At 39.2% G+C, this 23,143-nt stretch overlaps 1 protein-coding gene across 3 annotated transcripts in view; it reads right to left on the reverse strand.

Annotated features, from left to right (window-relative positions):
* Positions 1-23,143, reverse strand: part of hoga1 (4-hydroxy-2-oxoglutarate aldolase 1) — a 36,131-nt gene that overhangs the window by 7,326 nt on the left and 5,662 nt on the right. The window contains exons 1-7 of one of the 3 annotated variants that reach the window (XM_082536704.1): positions 23,036-23,088; positions 22,536-22,813; positions 20,129-20,257; positions 18,632-18,759; positions 17,511-17,645; positions 8,883-8,979; positions 1,421-1,554 (exon numbers count right to left, since the gene is read on the reverse strand). In XM_082536704.1, coding sequence (XP_082392830.1) covers positions 1,421-1,554; positions 8,883-8,979; positions 17,511-17,645; positions 18,632-18,759; positions 20,129-20,257; positions 22,536-22,749 — 837 coding nt within the window. In that variant the 5' untranslated portion in view covers positions 22,750-22,813; positions 23,036-23,088. Of the gene's footprint in view, positions 1-1,420; positions 1,555-8,882; positions 8,980-17,510; positions 17,646-18,631; positions 18,760-20,128; positions 20,258-22,535; positions 23,089-23,143 lie in introns of those variants that run through there. The other 2 variants (XM_082536705.1, XM_082536703.1) reach the window with 2 other exon arrangements.

A 23,143-nucleotide genomic window follows, 5' to 3' on the forward strand; every position in this document is an offset into this window, starting at 1 on the left:
CTCTTCAGCAGGGACAGGGAAGCTGGTCAGAGTTGATGGGAAGATGGATGGAGCCAAATACAGGACAATCTTGGAAGAAAACTTCTTGGAGTCTGCAAAAGACTTGAGACTGGAGCAGAGGTTCACCTTCCAGCAGGACAACGACCCTGAACATAAAGCCAGGGCAACAATGGAGTGGTTTAAAACAAAACATATCCATGTGTTAGAATGGCCCAAAGTCCAGATCTAAATCCAATGGAGAATCTGTGGCAAGACCTGAAAACTGCTGTTCACAAACGCTGTCCATCTAATCTGACTGAGCTGGAGCTGTTTTGCAAAGAAGAATGGGCAAAGATTTTAGTCTCTAGATGTGCAAAGCTGGTAGAGACAAACCCTAAAACACTGGCAGCTGTAATTGCAGCAAAAGGTGGTTCTACAAAGTATTGACTCAGGGGGCTGAATAATTACGCACACCCCACTTTGCAGTTATTTATTTGTAAAAAATGTTTGGAATCATGTATGATTTTCGTTCCACTTCTCACGTGTACACCACGTTGTGTTGGTCTTTCACGTGGAATTCCAATAACATTGATTCATGTTTGTAATGGTAAAATGGTAAATGGCCTGTATTTGTATAGCGCTTTACACATCCAGTCTTCCACCCATTCACACACACACATTCACACACTGGTGATGGCAAGCTACATTGTAGCCACACCTGCCCTGGGGCGCACTGACAGAGGCGAGGCTGCCGAACACTGGCGCCACCAGGCCCTCTGACCACCACCAGTAGGCAACGGGTGAAGTGTCTGTAATGTGACAAAATGTGGGAAAGTTCAAGGGGGCCGAATACTTTTCCAAGCCACTGCATCTCCTGAACAATTTGCAAAGACCACCATGACCTGGACTCCATAAATGGGTAGACATAAGAAAGGCCAACCAAAAGCTCATTTGAGGTGGATGTTCACTGACGATCTGAACATTGTTGGCATCAGCTGGCTTTGAATGACCGTATTTGTTGGCGATCATAAGCTGCCCTGTGTGCTAACAGGCGTAAGACGAACCAAAGGTAAGGCTAAGGTTAACTTTAAGCAGCTTATGCCGTCAGTGTCTGTTGTTTATAAAAAAAACCTAAAAAAAACAAAAGAATCATTTGTGTCTGAGAATGAGCGGGCTTTTTTCTGAGTGCACTGGACTTTGCATGAATAGTTCATAGAGGAAGTAACATTTGTTTTGAGTTTAACATCAGATTATCTATAAATACAGCAGAGAAAAAAAAATCAGGTTTGTCTTCTTGGCCCAGAGTGCAATCAGTAAGAGTATTTCAGGCAGAACAGTTTTACCTTTAAGAAATGTGACTAAACCTCCAGTCTGGCACCATTTGTGGGAGTTCATGTCTGTGGTGGATAAAAGCGTGCAATGAGCAGCAGATGGTACTCACAGCGGCATTGGGCTCGATAAGGCGCTGCTGCAGGACTCTGGCTTCCTCCCAACGCCCGGACACACACAGACGCTCCAACTCACATAGCTCCTGGCCCAGCACATTAGCCAGCGCACACACTCCACCGATAGCACCTAGAGACACAAATCAAAGACCGATGAGAGTTCAAGTTTCACTGGTAAAGGCATAATATATATATATATATATATATATATATATATATATATATATATATATTAGGGGTGCAACGATATTCGTATCGATATTGAACTGTTCGATACAGTGCTTTCGGTTCGGTACGCATTCGGTTCAGGGTGAAGAAGTGACAGCCAAAGAAAAGCTTACCACAAAACGGAGAAGTTATGACAAATCAGACTATAAGGCAAAAAGAAAGTGCAGCTTTATGGTTTCATGGACAAAAGAATTTCTGTGGCTGCAATATGATGAGCTAAATAACCAGGGCTGCACATAAGTGGTCCGCAGGTGCGCATTCGCTGTCAAAATAAAAAACATGCACAAGGGTTAGGGTTAAATTTAAAAACTGTACTTTTGAGTTAAAATATATATTTATAATTTTAATAAATGACAAATTAAAAAGGCATGAACATTTTTTTGTATCGAAAAAATATCGAACCGTGACACCAAAGTATCGAACCGAACCGAACCGTGAATTTTGTGTATCGTTGCACCCCTAATATATATATATATATATATATATATATATATTAGTTTTTCTTCTTCCCTTTTCCATTCATCTCTTTTTTTAGGAACTGTTATGCAAGGAGATATCTTTTTAACCCTCTGAGTTTAAATACTCTTAGTTTGTAAAATCCTCATCTATAAAGAGGGAAGAAACCAGAATAGTTTTTGCCAGATATAACTTCCTGTTTGCAATTATGACAAAAATCAAAGAAAAGCAGATCTGCCAACTTCCACAAGTTTTATCATATCAGACCTTTTTTTTTTTTGCAGTAGTTACAGAGTAAAGTCTGAAGTGTGACAGGATTATTAGAAGGGAGAAAAAATAATCTCCAACACGAAATTGATATTTTTTAGATATTTCTCTCTTTTTCTCTTTGACTACTTGATACTTTCACTGCAACCATTTTTCATTAATAGTCTAGAAGCAACCTTCTTTTTGGGGGGCGCTAGTTCAGACCTCAGAAAACACTAAGGCCATAATGATGTCTTTAGCTGCAAGCATAATCCTTAAAGGTTGTCAACAATAGGCACTTCAGATTTCTGCAAACTAACCTGATGTAGGAGTGAGATGGTATGCTGACAGCTTGTTGTTAAACTATGTTTAAGGCAGAGGTTTGACACGTTTTGTGTGTGGAGTCACTCGGTGCAGCGTTTAGTCCGCATATAAAGCAATTTGCTCGTCTCCGTGTTGCTGACGGTTGAAGATTGATGGCTAGTGGACAGTCTGGGCTCTGACTGTGAAGGTAAAGCTCTAATAAATATTTAGCACCCAATCAGTTGTGAGCCAGTGTTCTCCATCACCACATCGCCGCGTGTCTCTTTCTGTTTCCCCTTCAGAGGGTTTTAAATATTAAATATAGCATCTGTGGGTAGAATTTAGTGTTCAAAGAAATGGAAATGAACAAACCCAACATTCAGTATATCAACTTTAATATATCACTGTCCTGATTGTATAGCTGTCCTGATTTTCCATTCCAATTGTATGTCAGTACAAGGCAATGATCACTTTAGAGATGGTTGTCTGACTTTTCTGTTTTCATTAGTTGTTTTTTTTTTTTCCACATAGATAACCCAGGCAACAACTGTGTGTCTAGTGTTGCTGTTGGCTGCTGACAGACAGACAAGCAGGCCTGCGAGGGGAAGCTTCTCCACCGAAGGACTGAAGGCTAAACTGATGCAGACTAAGTCACAGTGAAAACGATCCACAATGAAATGTGCGTTTCACACTAATTAAAATTTACTATAATAAAGTCACCATTTCAATTAATGGTGACTTTATTAATGTTCAATTAAAAATTGTAAGTAGTGTTTTTCTTATTCATGCAGATTATCCTTTAATGATTTTTGACCTGTAAATCTAAACTCTTCCACCTTAGTGCTCTCCATTCTTTAGCGCGGCGCTCTATCAAGCTAGAGAGGGTTCAGCAATCAAGGCTAGATGGTGGGAAAAGTGTTTGCTGAAGCTAAAAAAGAAGGTTAAATCTTCACAATTGGAGCTGGATCCTTTTTTTTTATTACTTGTGCTAAGGTAATATTTTTAATGAGGATTCAAACTCAGTTGAACAATGTAATGGTTTCACTTTATGTCTCTATAGCTAAAAGTCAGCAGAATTAGAAACTATGGCCAGCAGAGCATATAATATGTTTGCATGCAACCCATGCATGGAGGATTTAGATGTGAGCAAAGATCAGAGAACCGTCGGAGAGAGGGAGTGTGTGTGTCTGTGTATTAGTGTGTTTGACGGGGCTGGTGGTGGGAGAACATGACTCATTAGGTTCTTGAGCATCTTGAGCATCATACTGATGTCCATTCCCAGGTGTGTCATCTAATCCGAGTTTACAGTACACTGTACGTGGCCAGCATATGAAAAAGGTAGAAGGTACTTTACTTGATATTGCTGCTGCTTTACAATTTAGTGAAGCTTATGTGCCTCTCCACTGGGTGAGAAAACACCAAATTGATTTATTTTAAATAGTTGTGTCAAAAAACTGATGGGGCAGAGAGTAACTAGTAACGTTGTTGTTGTTTGTAGGTGTTTTGCACACAGCTAAGATATAAATAAGAAGATACCACAGGGCTGGTGTCTTGAATGTTGGATGCAGATAACCCTTCTGTGCTTCCAGGCTCTTTGATCCTGAAGAAATATGGATTTAGGCTCAACAACTTGTGAAAAATATAGACATGATTGCATGGTTCCTTGAGTTTCCTGTGTTTGCTTGCTGTGCTGTCCAGGGTTATTTTTCAGAAACTGGCTTTGAGCAACCTTACACGGAGGGAAAGGTGAGAGTCATGAAAGTCAGATATAAAGTTTAACGTGAAAGCTGAAGCATAAAATAAAAACTCATCTCAATGTGGCTTTACATAGAAACACTGTGTCCCCTACTGGACAGTGTAACAATAGGACATTTTCAATTTCAATTATTTCAGTTTTTAAATATCTGAAATCTTTTCTGCCTTCTGCCTCTGATGATCCAATCAGATTCCAGCTGATTTGTTCCTACTCTTGCTAACAATGGCACAGTTACTCGAGTCCTGATTGGTTGGTTCATGTGAAACGCAGCTTACGAGTCAAATACACAAGCCTGTGCCTTTTACTGTTTTCTAGGGGCAATTTGTCATTTTGTGTTATTAGTGAAACAACTGTAATTTTCACAGCTCTAAAGCATACTGTGGGCTATTAAGCAGAAGGTAGCGAATGCCTCTGGGGCACATTGTCGAATGTTTGTGAAAGTAGATTTGGAACACTTAGAATCTGGACACACAATAAAATGGTGGGCATTTTACTGTGTACGTACTACACACAAAGCAGCTGTTACATCCATCATTTGGTGAGATCGGTTAGAAAAGCAACACTGACAAGCAACATTTCTCACAGTTGTTTTGTGTTTCTGTATGAATTCAGTGTTTTAGTTCATTGCTACCATCTGCTTTAAGCCAAAGTGTTACAATACAATATTATTGATTATATTAACTATCTGTAATTTGCAGCTGGGTTAACTGTTACATATACAGTGGCTTGCAAAAGTATTCAGCCCCCTTGAACTTTCCCACATTTTGTCACATTACAGCCACAAACATTAATCAATTTTATTGGAATTCCACGTTAAAGACCAATAATGTGCAATAATAACAGTGTGCAATACACATACACTTCTTCTTTTTTTATTACTAAGTTAATATACTGTGTTGTGTTGTTTGTGTTGCGTTGTGATGTGTCATATCGTGTCGTGTTGTGTTATATGTAGTGCCGACGTAGGGCAGTTTTTCAATCTCATTGTACTATTGTACTATGTATGACTGTGCAATGACAATAAAGAGTTATCTTATCTTATCTTAATACAAAGTGGTGTACACGTGAGAAGTGGAACAAAAATCCTACATGATTCCAAACATTTTTTTACAAATAAATAACTGCAAAGTGGGGTGTGCGCAATTATTCAGCCCCCTTTGGTCTGAGTGCAGTCAGTTGCCCATAGACATTGCCTGATGAGTGCTAATGACTAAATAGAGTGCACTTGTGTGTAATCTAATGTCAGTACAAATACAGCTGCTCTGTGACAGCCTCAAAGGTTGTCTAAGAGAATATTAGGAGCAACAACACCATGAAGGGATAAAGTTATTGAGACATTTAAAGTAGGCTTAGGCTACACAAAGATTTCCCAAGCCTTGAACATCCCACGGAGCACTGTTCAAGCGATCATTCAGAAATGGAAGGAGTATGGCACAACTGTAAACCTACCAAGACAAGGCCGTCCACCTAAACTCACAGGCCGAACAAGGAGAGTGCAGATCAGAAATGCAGCCAAGAGGCCCATGGTGACTCTGGACGAGCTGCAGAGATCTACAGCTCAGGTGGGGGAATCTGTCCATAGGACAACTATTAGTCGTGCACTGCACAAAGTTGGCCTTTATGGAAGAGTGGCAAGAAGAAAGCCATTGTTAACAGAAAACCATAAGAAGTGCCGTTTGCAGTTTGCCACAAGCCATGTGGGGGACACAGCAAACATGTGGAAGAAGGTGCTCTGGTCAGATGAGACCAACATGGAACTTTTTGGCCAAAATGCAAAACGCTATGTGTGGCGGAAAACTAACACTGCACATCACTCTGAACACACCATCCCCACTGTCAAATATGGTGTATTCTGTATATCTGTATATTTTATATATTTTATTATTATTATTATTATTATTATTTATTTTATTTTTTACTATTTAATTTGTAAAAATGTGTATACACACACACACACGTAGGAAAATATTTAGTATACACATCCAGAAATGCATACACTATTATATATTGTACATATATTTATTAGTTTCAGGTTGGCCATTCTTGTATTTTGCTCGTTTGTGTTGTTGTGTTTGCACATCTCTGTTGCTTGTGGGGCTCGCACACAAGAATTTCACTCGCATGTGCTGTGCCAGTGTGCCTGCACATGTGATGTGACAATAAAAAAAAAGAAAGTGATTTGAAAAAGTGGTGGTGGCAGCATCGTGCTCTGGGGGTGCTTCTCTCCAGCAGGACAACGACCCTGAACATAAAGCCAGGGCAACAATGGAGTGGTTTAAAACAAAACATATCCACGTGTTAGAATGGCCCAGTCAAAGTCCAGATCTAAATCCAATCGAGAATCTGTGGCAAGATCTGAAAACTGCTGTTCACAAACGCTGTCCATCTAATCTGACTGAGCTGGAGCTGTTTTGCAAAGAAGAATGGGCAAAGATTTTAGTCTCTAGATGTGCAAAGCTGGTAGAGACAGACCCTAAAAGACTGGCAGCTGTAATTGCAGCAAAAGGTGGTTCTACAAAGTATTGACTCAGGGGGCTGAATAATTACGCACACCCCACTTTGCAGTTATTTATTTGTAAAAAATGTTTGGAATCATGTTTGATGTTCGTTCCACTTCTCACATGTGCACCACTTTGTGTTGGTCTTTCACGTGGAATTCCAATAAAATTGATTCATGTTTGTGGCTGTAATGTGACAAAATGTGGGAAAATTCAAGGGGGGCGAATACTTTTGCAAGCCACGTATAATGAATCATGCAGCCTTTCTCCCCTGCCTGTCAGATGTGTTGCATCCAGATGCTCTAAGAGACCTAGCTTCGCCTCTCATTCCTCTCCCTTTCCTTTGTGCGATAGCCTCCTTTTCTCTGTGGGCTTGAATGGTTGTGTATTTGTGTTTGCCCGTCCTCTTTCCAGGTCTGTGGTAGTAAGGAGCTTGTGTGCCTCAGACCTGCTTATCAGGAAGTTGCTCCACATATGGCATCTCATCTTATTTTTGTGATTTTCCGTAATCATTATTGACCACTTATTTATGGTCCTTTACAACAGTTTTAAACGTCTTCCTGTGTTGTAATCGACACAAACTATTCAAATTCTATGTGGCTGTGCAGCTGTATGCTGAGGGAGGGCAGAAAAGTGCAGCTGTACTAGCTGGAAAGTAGAATAAATCAATTAGAAATCAATAACAAGTGTTAAATAAGGACAAATAACAAGGACATCCCATTTTAAGCCATTACTGTGTGATTTAGGAATTTATTGTATGAGCATGTTTAGGACGTATGGCGTCAGCACTGTAATTCCAGGACAATCAGGGAGACAGGGCGAGCTCCCTTTGATCTGTCTTGAATTTGAGCAGCATATTTCTAAAAAGCAGGAATGAGTGGAAGGACCTCTGAGGATCCACACATCAGTCATTAATCTGATGATGCAGTAGACTTCATGCTCTCATCTGTAGCGGGTGAGTGTGCACCTCAAAGACACTTGTACAGCATGCTGCTGATAGCCCTCTCTCCCGCTCACTCTGCAAGGCATCCAGTACTTACCTGCCTCTCTGCACAATATGTTAGACAAGTCCCTGGAGTAATGCACGGTCAAAGGGAAGATGGATGCGAGAGACAAAAGGAAACAGAGCTACTGCTAAATACTGAAGTACTAGCTAAAATATGCACAAGTGATTTTGTATTGTTGCAGCTTCTGTGTATTTTCAGTGTCTGTTTGTGTTGGCTCATTCTTATTAAAAAGGATAGGTTAACTGTTTTGTATTTGTCTCCTGTTGTATTAGCGTGTGGTCTAATTGCTGCACAATTTCCCTTGTGGGATTAATAAAGTTCTATCTATCGGTGTTTTTGAGGTTACGCCTCTACAAACCTAGAAAACTCTGACTGAGACAGGTTTATATGTCTCTCACAAATATAAATTACTTTCTTCCCTGAAAAACACAATGGGCAAATTTCATCCACAGAAGAGTCACGATGTCGTAGAGAAGATAATTCTGGTTTAAAAAAAAACATGAAATGTGTTAAAAACACAGAAAACGATGAGAAATGTTCTTTTTCGCACATCTCTTCAATCATTTTTAATTCATTTTCTAAAAATCTTTCCTACCACTTTCTTAACACATGCTACCATCCTATGTAACACAATATTATTTCATATGCTGTAACAAAATCTCAGAAATGGATACTTTTACCGACATACCAATAATCTGATATAGCAACAGTCCTAAAAAGAAAAAAAACACATATAGAGTAAGTCTAAGTGGCCTGAGATGTAGTCAAATCCTGCCAGAAAGCAGAGATGATCTTTTATCAGAAACAAATATTCATAAATGATTATTATTATTAGTGTTTTTACACTTGTTCTTGTGGAAAAAGGAACCTAAAATCCACTTTTTTCCTATATTTTCACTTTAACAAGTAAATGGTGCCAGTGCATCTCTGTGAGGAACAGCAGTCCTTGTATTAGATTTCTTACCCACACAATAGGCTGCCATTAAAAACCCAGCCGAGCCCGCTAAAACCTGGAAATCCTGCGCCTTGGTTTTATGGACAATCAGGCCGATCCGTGTGATCTGCAGAACAAGTTAAAAAAAAAATAAACAGAAGGGGAAGAGGAAGTAAAAATCAGAATGGTTTCATTGTTATCACTCCTCTTTTTGCAGCAGGACTAATATCGGTTATAGTTTCTTAATCCCAGGGGAGGCTGTCACAAGAGACGACAAACCCAACATCTCACAGGGGTAAACAAATCGCTTGAATTGAGAGAAGCACAGTCTCTACACATGGTCGAGGTTTTTAGAGGAGGGGATCGCTGAAGATCCAAAACAGAAGGGGGAGGAGAAGGAGAGAGAGGGAAACAGACAAGTCCCAAGTGAGAATTAAAAAAGAGGAATGAACTTCAAAAGATGGGAATCAGAAGGAGGCGGAGGATGGGAGAAGCTCATGAATAACTGATGAGCTCCCCATTTTGTTTCGCCTCTTTTAATTCTCTTTTGTCAATCCAGATATGAAGTGCAGAATCCAAATAACCTGAAGTGTTCAAAGGGAGCATTAGACAACTCTGTGGTTGCTCTGTGCATGAAGCTGAACGCTCCACAGGGAAAACCCACACCCTCCATCCGTGTTACCAAGGAGCTTCTATTTTTAACCAGAGACTGCCAATCAGTTTCTCCATATTATTAATTTCAAACAAGAGGACTGCAGTTGATCAGTCAGTCAGGCAGGCTGCAGGAGCCCCTGCTGGCCTCCTGAAGGCTCGGGCACTCTGGCTATTTAGAGGCAGGTCCTCAATGGAAAAGCAAAATTGCTGCAAGGCTGCAGTCTGCCCTAAAACACAGTCATTTTCTTTTCTTTTCTTTTAACCCTTCTTATTATTGTCATTAGCCTATGATCTAACACGAGGGCATGGGGAGATTTAACCCTCTGCAGTATGAGCTGTACAGGTGGCTGATCTGCTGGAGCTTTTGTTAAAGGTTCAGGTCTTACCTTATTAATGTCAGAAATCTCTATGCCTGTCACTTTGTTTGTTTTCCCCTAGCTTAACAACTGCTCATTGTTTATTCAGCTCATTTTGCTGGGGAACTTATTAAATGTGGTGCAGAGCTCAATGTTGTTTGGGTTCATATCCATGAATCTGATTGAAAATAACAGAAAAAAGTCTCTTTAATATAGTCAAAATAGTCATGCTTTTTCTATATTTTATTTGATAGAAATATCAACATGTAGAGATTTTCAGACGTTCTTCTGAGGAAAAAGAAAAAAAAACTGTGTTCACAAGCTATTAGTCATGCCGACAGCATAGATGGCTTCTTTTAGCTGTTCAAAAGGGCAAATACTTTCACTTGCAAAATGTTTGAGAGTTTTCATGCACACACTGCTTTCTTCAATGTTTCAATCTGCTTTGAATCTGGGCTTCGAATCAGCCATTCCATAACCCTCAATTTACTTGCTTTGAGCCATTCCTTGGTGGTGTTTCTATTGTGCTCAGGATCGTTATGTGGTTGAAAGAGTGACTTCTGGTTCGACTTCAACTTTCACACAGATAACTTCACATTTTAGTAAGCGTCTTTGACAGAATGCATAATATATGCTTAAATCAGTGGCTACAAGCTGGCATGAGTTTCTTCTCATCCTCATAAAATCTGTTCCTGTCGATTAAACAGTTCTATCTTTAACAGTCCATTCAAAGCATATTGCTTGAAAAAGCCTCAGACTAGCAGAGCTTTGCTCTGATGTTCTTTTTGGATAGCAAAGACTTTTTCTGGTATGCTTCACATGCAGGTCAAACTTGTGCAGTCTCTTTCTGATTGCAGATATATGAACTTTGACATCTCTTCCAGTCGTTGCCTGCAGACGCCTTAACACAATTTGAAGGTTTCTGGAGATTTTTTTTTTTTTTTTGCATCAAACACTCTACTCTTGGGCTGACTTTGCCGCTAATTTCATCTGAAAATTATGTCAATTGTAGATAATTTTATGCTTTATTTCAGATCATTCAGAAATCTTTTAAACCTGGGTCAGACTAAAAAATATCCATAGCCTTTTATTCTGAAGGCCTTCGAGCTCTCATAAGATCTGAACATGATGACAGAACAGCTTTCAATAACAAAGTCAAGATCATACATGTCAGATCTTTGAATGAAGCAGCTCACCCCATACCCTGTGCCGATTAACACTTGGCTCTTAATCTCGTACCTGTGATTCTCACTGAATGGATTTACAGGTGTTATAAAAGCGCCCTTTTTCTGTTTTTTTATCAACATGGAAATGACTATGAAATATGAGGTCATATATTGTATATCAGCTTTATATGAAGACATTTTTTTTTTAAACACAATCAAATATGTTCTTGGTCAGTTATGTAAAAAAATCAAATAAACTAATGTACTAGGATGTACTTATGTACTTTATGTATAAAAATGTTTTCAGTTTATTTTGATATATATATATTGCAAACATTGGACTACTTTACAGCTCATTTTATAGCATTTTTTGATTTAACCTTTTATTATGAAATTAATTATGTTTCTTCTTTATAATGGGTGTAAAAAAACTATGTATAGATATAGCCTATATATATGTGTAGTTTTAATGTCAGAGACCCTGATTGATATCTTTGATTACCTGGCATGGCAGATGCAAAAAGCCGCTTTATCAGAGGAAAGAGAAAAAGAAAGAAAAGAGAGTAATAGGAGTTAGGACAGATCAAGGGTTAATCTGGTACAAGTACATACTCCAGGGGTGTCAAACTCAAATACACAGTGGGCCAAAATTCAAAACTGGAACAAAGTCGCGGGCTAACGTTAATATTTATTGAAATATATTTATTTCTCTAGATATCAGAATGAATCTTTTCTTATGGACTTAAACATGTTTTGCTGAAAAACTGAATATGGAACAAGCAAAGCTTAATACTAAAAATATATATATATATTAGCTGTATAATACCAGTAGGCCAGCTCTAATAGTAATTTGGTATGGCTTCGCGGACCAAATGTAATTAGGCTGCGGGCCAGAGTTTGACACCTATGAAATACTCAGTGAAGAGATCTTTAGGCTTAAAGGGGCTTCATAACAGAAAGCTAGCTTTATGTTTACTCCATCAGTAAGACTTATCTGCTTGTTAACCAACTTAGCATCATCATACAGCCACAGCATACCACAGGAATACATCTCTGAGGTTCTTTCAATTTTGCATTGGCTTATAAAATAGAAATTCAATTCAATTCTATCTTCTTTTTTTTTATACAGCACCAAATCACAACAACAGTCACCTCAAGGCACTTTATATCGTAAGGTAGACCCTACAATAATACATACAGGGAGAAACCCAACAATCAAATGACCCCCTATGAGCAAGCACTTTGGCGACAGTGGGAAGGAAAAACTCCCTTTTAACAGGAAGAAACCTCAGGCAGAACCAGGCTCAGGGAGGGGCGGGGCCATCTGCTGGGACCAGTTGGGGTGAGAGAAAATACTGCTAGCATTAGCCATGTTGCTAACTATTGATAGGTACTTGTCAAAGCCTGAAAATAATTTGTGGTCTAACAAACTAAAGAAGAAACAGCCACAATCAAATACTGATGTCTAAATTTTGTTTCCAAAAGAAAAAGAAGAGTATAAAAGTTAAGCACACCAAGTGATGCGCCCATGTGCAGCAAGAAGGATGTAGAACGAATAGAAAATACTGAAAATACTCATGTAAACGGAGAACACAATCATGGATACAGTAGAACCCCGACATACGAAATTAATTCGTAAGTTGAAAATTTTCGTAAGCTGAAGCACCCATCGTGCCTTTTGAGTGAACGATAGGCTATAGGCTAATTTCTAACTGCAACAACAATACGTCGTTCAAGTGGAACAGCGAAGCGCAAGTACGAAAGCCAAGGGGGTTGTCACATGATTCGGAAGGCATTCTGGGCATTGTAGGCATTCTGGGCTCAGCCAATCAGAGCCAGAGGATTTTGTTACACGGGCATTTTGCCGTAACACGGGCAGAAATATTGCCGTTAAGTCCCTTCGTAACTTGAATTTTTCGTTAAATGGGGTTCCACTGTACTTCTTTCAAACCCCATCTTTGTAAAATAAGGACTGTAAGAACGTAATATGTACAGAAAGATTAAGGCATCGAAAGATTGAATTTTAATAATACCTATAGGTGGTAAACATAGCTGTGTGTTCTGTGTCCATCGTTACAACGTAGATTTGCCACTAAAGCACAATTCATGTCAAGTTGAAGTTATCGCTTATCTGCGTCAGTTATATACATTTAAACAAAGAAGAGCTTTTTTTAAAATTTAAATTTTTACTCTTTTTTTCTTTCTTTAACGGTATCAGATTCATCTCAAGCTAAGAAGCTACTTCCTATCCCGAAGTGCACCCCCTTTGATTTATCAGCAATCACATGGTCACAAGGACTCAAGCAACTTTGATTGAATTTTAATGTAGAAACTTTGTGACTATCATCAGCTTTAAAGTTAAAGCTGTTGACGGTTCTATCTTAAATGTATTAAAAAAAAAAACATTAAACCCTCATCACATCCAGTTGTTACTTTTCTGACAGTACATAGTTTGAATTTCAGTGACAGCATGGCAAGATTCCATTTCAATCCATTAAACGTTTTTATAACTACAGATGAAAAGATTTGTTACGTCTCATTATGTCTTATTTGAGTGTCCATGGCTTCTTAAGACGTGACTTTAATTGCCTCCAACTCTCTCTTACTGGGATAAATAATAATATTGTTGTTTTAATTACTCCACTTAGAGGAGATAATTGTTTGGACTGCGCAGACAGGTTTGTCGTGCCAAGATAGCAATGACATCATACTGCTCAGTAGATTCACACATTTTGCGTGCACAGGAGACACACAGACTCTTAGTAAAACACCCACTGTGTAGGCAGAAGGAATCAGATTAAAGAAGATGAAGTAAGATGAAATGAAACCTTAATAATGCCAGTGAGGGGATATGTGAAAGCAGTAAATAACTTAAGTACATGACAAGAATAACAGAAACTCTTCGAAAGAGTCGAGTGCCTTTTCAAACATTTAAATCAGATTTCAGATTGGCAATCAGGAAAGACTGTGAAATGTCTTAAGCAGGATTGAATTGGGCATCTGTGACTGAACAAACAAGCTACTAAACTACTAGATGTACTGAAACCTCGGGTTTTACCTTCAACATATTGTATTTATTTTCTTCCATCCTTCTCAGATCTGCTGTCAGTCATCAGCATCACTACATCTGCTAAATGCAATTGCTGCAATCAAGCTGCTTCTAAAATAGAACTGAAAGAAAGTAATTAAAGAGCAATGATTTTATTCACTAATGACATCTCCAGGCCAAGTCTAAGAGCGCCTTTGAAGTAATACTTCACTCTAAAGGTTTGTTTGTGTTACGAAACACTTACTGCCAGTATGTTTATGTAGAAATCTTGGATACTTGTGCTTTATTTATTAGTTTACATAGTTTCGAGTTTCTGCTACTTACACTAGCATACACTATTGTTATAACAAATATACAGGACTGCTTTCTTCCATTTGTGCAATATCTCTGAAATTCTGTCTATCCTGTCTCAGAGTGACACTGAAAAACTAGTTCATGCATTTATTACTTCTCAATCCTCATGTGAATGCAGTGTTAAAATCCTGCTTTTTCCAACTGAGGCAACTGTCAAAGGTCAAGTCTCTTCTAGCCAAACTCAACCTTGAAACATTAATACATGAGTTTATAGCTTCTCGTCTCGATTACTATCATGCACCTTTCTTACCTTCTGTCATGTGTTTGTCTTTTATATTTTGTGTTATTGTACAGCACATTGGTCAGCCCTGTTATTGTTTTAAAAGTGCCTTATAAATAAAGTGCTATGGTATGGTACTGAACTGTACCCTGAACCACTCTGTAGTTATCCTGCTATAGGCTCAGACTGCTGGGATTATGCCCTGAGCACCTCTCCTCCCCTCTCCTCTATTTACTCCCCATGTGTAAATGTACCACTACTGCATGCCATCAACTTATGTGTACTTTCTCCTCTAGTTTGCACCATTTGCAGAGTTAATTGTTTTTGTGAAGTGGTGCTATAGAAATAAAAGGGATCTAACTGAACAAGTTCTGTTATATTTCAAAGCAAAATATTGTATATTTCACTCAGCTACATGATGTATGTGTTTTGCTGTGATGAGTGCATTCCTGTTAATCTTGTTTATACCCAGGAGGACAGTGTCACACACACACACACACACACACACACACACACACACACACACACACACACACACACACACACACACACACACACACACACAATAAACATTCTTGCCAACGGTTTCACAGTCATCTTCTAATCTGCAGGTGGTCACTACATCAAATGATACACAGCAATGTGGGAAGAGAAGACTGCAGGGAAATAAAGCTGTAATAAAAAGATGGAGTGGTAAAAAGGGGTTTGGATACTTCTTCTTCTCTTGGCTGAGTGTCAATGAATAGAAATAGCATAATTTTGATTTTCTATAAAAAAAATGCAATGAGGTTCCTTTAAGCTGGTCGCTTTAGTTACCATTTAGTTTGCAGGTTAAAATTGTTGATGTGAAACATACCATAAAGTCAGTATGATGCATTGGCATGGCTCATATTAGCCATCTGCCAAGCTAGTATCAGCTAATATCAGTATAAATCTTTTAAATGCCTCATGCATTTAAATTGAAAAACTAAAGAACAGACATGAGAAACACACTTTCAGAGATGCCAATACTGCATATTTTGCCCACAAGAGGGCACTCTGCAACATTCTTGTTAGCTAGACACGTGTTTGAAAACATAACAAACATAACAGTCAGCTGAGGTTAGCAGAATCAACCAAAGCATTAAATAACTAAACCTAAAATTTCTTATACATTTGTTTAACTTTTATGTGTCTGAAAGAAAAAGGAGTACTGGACATTATATCAGAATATGAGATTTTTAAATAGGCAAATGTCAGGCAGTGATGTTAGAAATGCTTTATCAGTCAGGCTCTAATCAACCCTGGTTTTCATTCACAGATTTGTGATATACACACTTCACACCTGTTAGTTTATGCAGTTTCAGCCATTGTTCATTTTCAAGGAACAACCAAGAGACCTCTGTGTATTTCACTTTATATCAAACAAATTTGTCAGATGTAGCTTCTGAAAACTGACTTATGACACTTACTGTGGCTTTTTAGACATATATACTTTTTATTTAATAATTTATTTATAGCAGCATCTCATCTTGGATGTTGACTTGACCTTTTTCAGTGCAGCTACGCCGTAAATGTTGCAATTTACTTGCAGGCGTCTTATGCAATGATAAAGTTAGATTGCACACAACTTAACGTTTAGGTGGGTAAAAATGTTTCAGCCAGACATTGTCCTGCATACGTTTTAAGGTAGGTAATGACAGAATTATATACGGGCAATTTTAGACCCATCAGAGATGATTGTGCAGCGACTCAAATTTCCATTATAAATCCCTCCACATCAGTCAAGTGGACACACCTTTGGGGGGGGGGGGGGGGGGGGGGGTTGGGAGAAACTGTCCCCTCCCTGTAAACCCTGGTCAAATTCTCTTTGAACACAAAATACAGAGGTTTAATGAGCTGAAACAATCTGTGCCAAATAACAAGAGCTGGCTCATGCATGCTCAGCAAATGTGTTTGTCTCTCAAGTTCTAAAAAATCTTTCTCCAACTTGTCTGCTTCCCTGAATCTGACCCATCACCCCTTGTTTTCTGTGTTTGTCCTCATCACGCCTACAACTGAGCAGGGCTGCTCTGTACTTGAACTACACCCACACTCCAGTCTCCCAGCGAGTGGACAAACATGTTATTTCCCAAATCAGAAATCCATTTGCAACTTCTTGCAAACACTTCCCACACAGACAAAACGGTATTAAGAGCTCGACAAGAGCAAACTGTCCTTTTTTTTCCCAGACGCGTAACCCTGCAATCAACCCTGCGGGATAAAACTACACACGCTTTAGTTTTAGGTTCTTCAGGAGTCTCCACTCTTTTCTCTTCTCTTTGCAGCAGTTAGATTACTGAAAAACAACAGGAACACCGTGCGCTGTCTGATTGCATAGTTGCACAAAATGCAAACTTTTTTCCACTTTGTTTGATTTTTCTGTCCAGATAAAATGCAGAGGATGGAAAAGAAAAACAAAAGTCAGATTAGTGCTGGTGAGGTCACTGGGGTTTAGGTGGTGTGGCTTACATCCTTTTCGACTGGAAATCACGACACTAGTTCTTGAAAGAAGCTTTTCTCCTCGCCAGTTTCACTCACTTTCCTGGCCAGGTAAAACGTGGCCTGGCTAAATCAATTTTATTCCCGACTTTTCAGAGTCTCATCTCATGAGATGTTGTCTGGTTCCGTCAGTTTATTATCAAGTATAATCTTGTAAAAGGAATTCAAATCAAATTACATGGAGATCTGTGGCTCTGCTAGATCAAGCAGCGTTGGAGTGGCTGCTTGACATACGCAGAGATACTGTTTCACTTGCATTGCGCTGATCGATTTCTTCATGACTCACAGACTACATTGAGAGAAAAAAAGAAGAAAAGCTTAAGTTTAAGTGTTTCTTACATCTCCCCCACTGTCTTTAACACCTAGGATGTTTGGGTGCTGAGAAAGCTCCACCACAGCGTCCAGTGGCAGCTCCAGCCCCGTGTTTGCCGGCACGCTGTAGAGAACCACCGGCACCGGGCTGCTGTCCGCCAGCTGCAATAGAGAAAAAACAGAGGTGAGACCTCAAATAAAACACCTGTTGAAGGTTCCCAAACTTTCCCTGTCTTTTCTTCATTTACAGTGACTCGGATCAGGCTCAGACTATAAGAAGACAAATCCTGGTGGCCTGGCTGGCTGACATTCAACTATGTGCAACTATTAAAACTGCGATGGGCAAATAATGATCGCGAATCGTGGAAGCAACAGTGAGCAGGTACTGCAGTCAGAACTGCAGACCACCACACATAATCAATTAAACATTGTCTAGAGTGCAGTGTTGATACAGCTTCTGCCATGTTTGCATGCATGGAAAGATTCCTGAAAATGAAAACAGCTGGCTCTAATTATTCTGTGATAATCAGCACAGGTCCGATCACAAGTCTGAGGGTGAAAAACAAAGACACTTTATTCCTTGTTATCAAACTCCGGTTGGACTAGCAGCAAAATGAAAGAACACTCACACTAAAACTTCCTCCCACGTGGTGCTCATTTAATCTTCTTCTTTCATTATCTTCTAAAAACACTTTTTGTACTCGTAAATCTAACTGACGTCGAGCTCAGCAAAGCGTAGATAATATATATATATAATGCAATATTTAAACCCAAAGGGCCGTACTGCTTTGTTGTAATAAACAGACATGCTTTACTTGAGAAGTGGAGAAATATTATTCTAATAGATTTTTTTAAACACAGAAGCTCCTCATAGAGAATTCTTAGAGTAACTCTGAAATCTGCATAATTTTCAGAATTAATAAGCACACACATTTATATAGTTGTTTTGACACACATGATCACATGGAAATATAATGAATTTTTGTTTTTGTATTCATCTCTGTTGCATCTTTTACCCTCCTCTGAGAGTGCTGCGGCACCTCGCTTTGGGAAGCACTGATTGTTCATCCTTTTTTTTTTTTAAAACACCAAATCAAGGCCTAACCCCAAATTTGCGTGGCACTCTGTTTTCGTGTGTTTGCGCTGACCTTTGTGAAGTGATGGATCAGTGCCCGGCTGTCCATCTTCCCCTTGTAGAAGCAGGGTGTTACCACAAGCACAGCGTCGGCTCCGGCTGCTGCCATCTTCTGCGTGAGCTGGATCGTGGCTCTGGTGGCTGAACAGGAAAAGGAGGAAAGGAAACAACTTCAACACAGACTTTCACTTTTGACTAATTTAATCAAGCAGAATCGCTAGATTCATGAACCTCCTCTGTGCTCTGCAATAGTTACATTTACATTATATTACCCCACCCCTCAGTCCACAGAATAATTGTCTGGCACGAAACTGGTCCATGACACAAAAAGCTCGGGGAGCACTGGAATAACCCGTTTTGTCTTTGCTTGCAGTATTTTATAGAAGCTTGACTGGGACAGTTCACGTAGTAAATGTGCCTGCAGAGTGTAACTGTAACATCTGATGTAAACACTGATTAGCCACAGCTGACAAACCACCTGCCAAATATCGTTTAGTTTACCCCTCTTGGCACCAAACCAGTGAAGGTATGAACGTGAGATCTCTGAGGATGTCCTGAGGCACTTGGATCCTGCGCATGCTTTGGGTCCTGTGGGTTGCAGGGTTCCTTGAGTCACTCCTGAGCAAACTGTCCCAGCCCATCGTACAGTAACCCCAGCTTTAATGTTGTTATGTTTGTATGTTACATTGTTTAATGTTGTGGCTGATCATATGTGAAGTAAGTGATGGAAAAAAGAAACCAGGAAGTTTTTACACAAGGAACGTAGGAAGGCTATGGAAGTAGAAGTTAATGCAGACTCTCGTCTCTCTGAGTGTTTATTATACGTTACAGAATGAACAGCCTATCAAACTCTTACAGACTCCATTTGACTCCAATTATCAGTCCATCAAGACCGGTGACACTGCTGCCTCTATAATAAGCTTCGAATCGCAGTCATTAAAATCCAGAATGGAAAACATAATGAGTCAATTTAAACTTTTAGCACTCGTCGTACAAAACTCTGTATTATTCACAAAATATTTCACTTGTACCGTTTCTTCTCCCTGAACGTGCGCAGATCAGAATGAAATTACACTCGATTAACAAAAAAAAATTTCTACATGTTTTTTTTATCATTTTGTGCCTTTCACAAAGAGCGTTTTCTGCAAAAATAATTAACTCTATTCACTTAGAAGAGGTCAGAGTTTAACTAGTTTAACAATTTTTTTAATGTTTTCCATTATAAATGCTACAATTTTCCATTTCAGTGGTCGCGATGCATTTGAGGGGCTTTGTTCACTGTATAAGCAAAGTTTGGAGAAGATAACCACACAGTGCGATCATTCTCTGTAATGAGCTTCAGTTCAGTGTCACTAATTGTTTTCTAAAAATGAAACTTCTTTTAACTGAATTGTGAATTATTTTAACAAAACATGAAGCTGGCTAATTATTGTGTTTACTTAATATTGTTTATCACTGAACCCTCCACTGTAAAGTTAAAGCCTGAGCTCAAAGAAGCTGAGAGACTTACATTCACAGCCTGATCCGGCTATCAGCAGCCTTCCCGCCGGCAGTGATTGTTTGACCGTCCTCACCACCTCCACCCGCTCCTCCACCGTCAGATAAGGATACTCACCATTGGAGCCCTGAACCACCAGGCCTGTAACAAGAAAACACATGATTTTTTATACTTGAGGTGTTTTTTGGGGGAAGGGGTTAGCTCTGTAAAGAAGCTTATATGATCTCAAAATGTATCAGCCATTTCTAGATGACCCACAGCTCCCTAAAAAACCCTAAAAATGTCAGACTTTTAACTGTGTTTGTCAGACTTTACACCCTTCTCATTTACAAAGACATTTGAAATCCTGCATACTTCAACAAAGTAAAAAAATAAACTGTTGTTAATATTCCTTTAAATAACAGAAAAGTTCCTCTTTTCTCCTAAGTTCACTAATCCACACAGAACTGTGTCTATAAAACAGTTTCAGAATTATGTTCCCTGATGTAAAACTGGGACAATTTTGAGTACCTCGTCATCTCCAAACATATTATTATAAAAACACTTCGGGAATGTTGAGAAATGTCTGGGACAACACTGAAAATGAATACTCGACCCCGTGATCTCTGGGGCCTCATTAAAAACATTCTGTCATGGAAGTCACTGCACGGGCCCAGGAACACTTCCAGAAATCACGCGTGCACAGTTTGCTGTTCCATCCACAAATGGAGATTAAAGCTCAATCATGCAAAGAAGAACCCACATGTGAGCATGATCCAGAAACACAGCCGTATTCTCTCTGAGTCAGAGCTAATTTAAAAAGGACTGAGGCAAGGTTAAAACAACAAAGTATTCGGTGGTCACACGAATCAAAATTCTTTTTGGAAAACACGGATGCCACATCCTCTGCACTAAAGAAGAGCGGGACCATGAGGCTTATTATCTGTGCTCAGTTCAAAAGCCTGAATCTCTGAAGGTTTGGGAATGCATCAGCGCTTATGGAATTCACAGCTTGCACTTCTGAAAAGACGCCATCCCTGCTGAAAGGCATGTACAGGTTTTAGAGCAACACATGCTCCCATCCACATGAAGAAGGCCTTGCATATTTCAGCAATACAATGCTAAACAGCATACTGCAGCACCACAGCACGGCTGGGTGCTGACGTGCCCTGCCTGCAGTCCACACTTTCCACCGATTGAAAACATTTGGCATGAAATGAAAAATATGACAAAGAAGACCCCAGATTGTGGTTCTGCCAGAATCTTCTATCAGCCAAGAATGTGACAACATTCACCTGCAAAATTTGAGCAGCTGCTCTCCTCAGCTGGCCGACATCTACAGACGGTAGTTAAAAGCAGAGTGGATGCTACGCAGCGGTAAACAGGGCCACGTGCCCACTTTTTTTTAGATGTGTTGCAGCCATCAAATTCAAGATGAGTTCATATTTTTCTTAAACTGGTATATTTTCTCAGTTTAAACACTTTGTTTTCTGTGTTGTATGTGAATAAAATATACGTTTATTTATTTTATTAAGAAAATCATCCAGCTATTATTTACATTTTACAAACTAATCCAACTTTTTTCTGGAATTGGGGTTGTATCCTCTCTTTCCTCTGTGCCAACATTAGAGCGAGCAGCCTCTTGTCTTATTGCCCAAGTAATAACTGACATGTAGGGCAGATAGAGAAGCTCTCGGCTTCTGTCTGTCAGACATAATATCAGTATTATATTATATATTATATTATATAAAAAACATAATATCAGTATTATATTATATATTATAATATATAATATTATATAAAAAACATAATATCAGTATTATATTATATATTATATAATATTATATAAAAAACATAATATCAGTATTATATAATATATTATATTATATTATATAAAAACATAATATCAGTATTATATATATAATATTATATAAAAAACATAATATCAGTATTATGTGTAGGTTTGCTATTTGCCAATTTCATTATAATTAATTATCATTTAATTATTGATAAAATAAATGTTCTGGTCAATGAAGAATAATCATGTAGAACGATCATTTAGTGAACAACAGTAACATGTTGTGGAAGCAGAAGTGCAAATATTTCCTGCTGTGGACGGAAAGTAAAACTCAGGAGCAGGTAACGAGCACCAGGGGGCGACAAATCCAAATCAGGCCCTTTACGTTTTTGCCTCAGTGCTGAACTTTGTCCTGTGTGTCTCGTCCCTAAGCAAATACAGACATTATCCATGGATGTCAGACTGCAGCGCATGCAGCAGTGCAAACAGTATGCAGCTGGTGTTTTACGCTCCAAGCTCAACTATGGCTTCATAATGTTCTGAGCTGTGTAAATAAAATCGACCTTATGCGCATCAATGACCTCTTTGTTATTCACACAACTGTTTTTGATAACTTTGACTTTTGCGTGCCTCGGGCCTGACCTTTAAATGGGATCTTGGCGTATTTCTGCAGGTTTTCCTCCAGTTTCTGATAGTCTACATCCTCCTTGGCGGTGAACGGGGTGGCAATAGGCGGATAAATCCCGCTGAGGTCCAGCCTGGCAGCTGTTGTGTGGCTCTGGGTTCGTTTCCATGCTCTGTGGTGAGCTACCCTGCACAGGTAGTTCAGACTTCTCCAAGCCCGGACGCACTGCATTTGTAATTCGGACACAGAGTGACTGGGGTGCTCGCTGGCGGTGTGCTGGGACTCTGTGCAGCTGCTGCAACCGAGAACAGTTAATCACTAACCTGCTTCTTCAAATATTGACCACAAATAAGTAATTTCTAAATCCCCAATCTCAACCCTAAACACCTCTATCTCACAACAGTGGGACACCTAAATTGCGTAAAACGGTTTTGTGATAATTTTACAACAACGTCCACATGACTGAAACCATTAACTACTTTAGAATCAGTTTTAAAAGAACGGTAACACGATTTACATGGACTCTCGCGGAAGTTCAATACACAGCCACTGATCCACAGCTCAGCCCAGGATCAATAAGGGATCATCAACCACAAGCAAGTTTTGAAATAAACGCAAAAGGGTA

Source organism: Aulonocara stuartgranti (genome assembly GCF_965226115.1).
Source record: "Aulonocara stuartgranti genome assembly, chromosome: 6".
Taxonomy (NCBI): Eukaryota; Metazoa; Chordata; class Actinopteri; order Cichliformes; family Cichlidae; genus Aulonocara; species Aulonocara stuartgranti.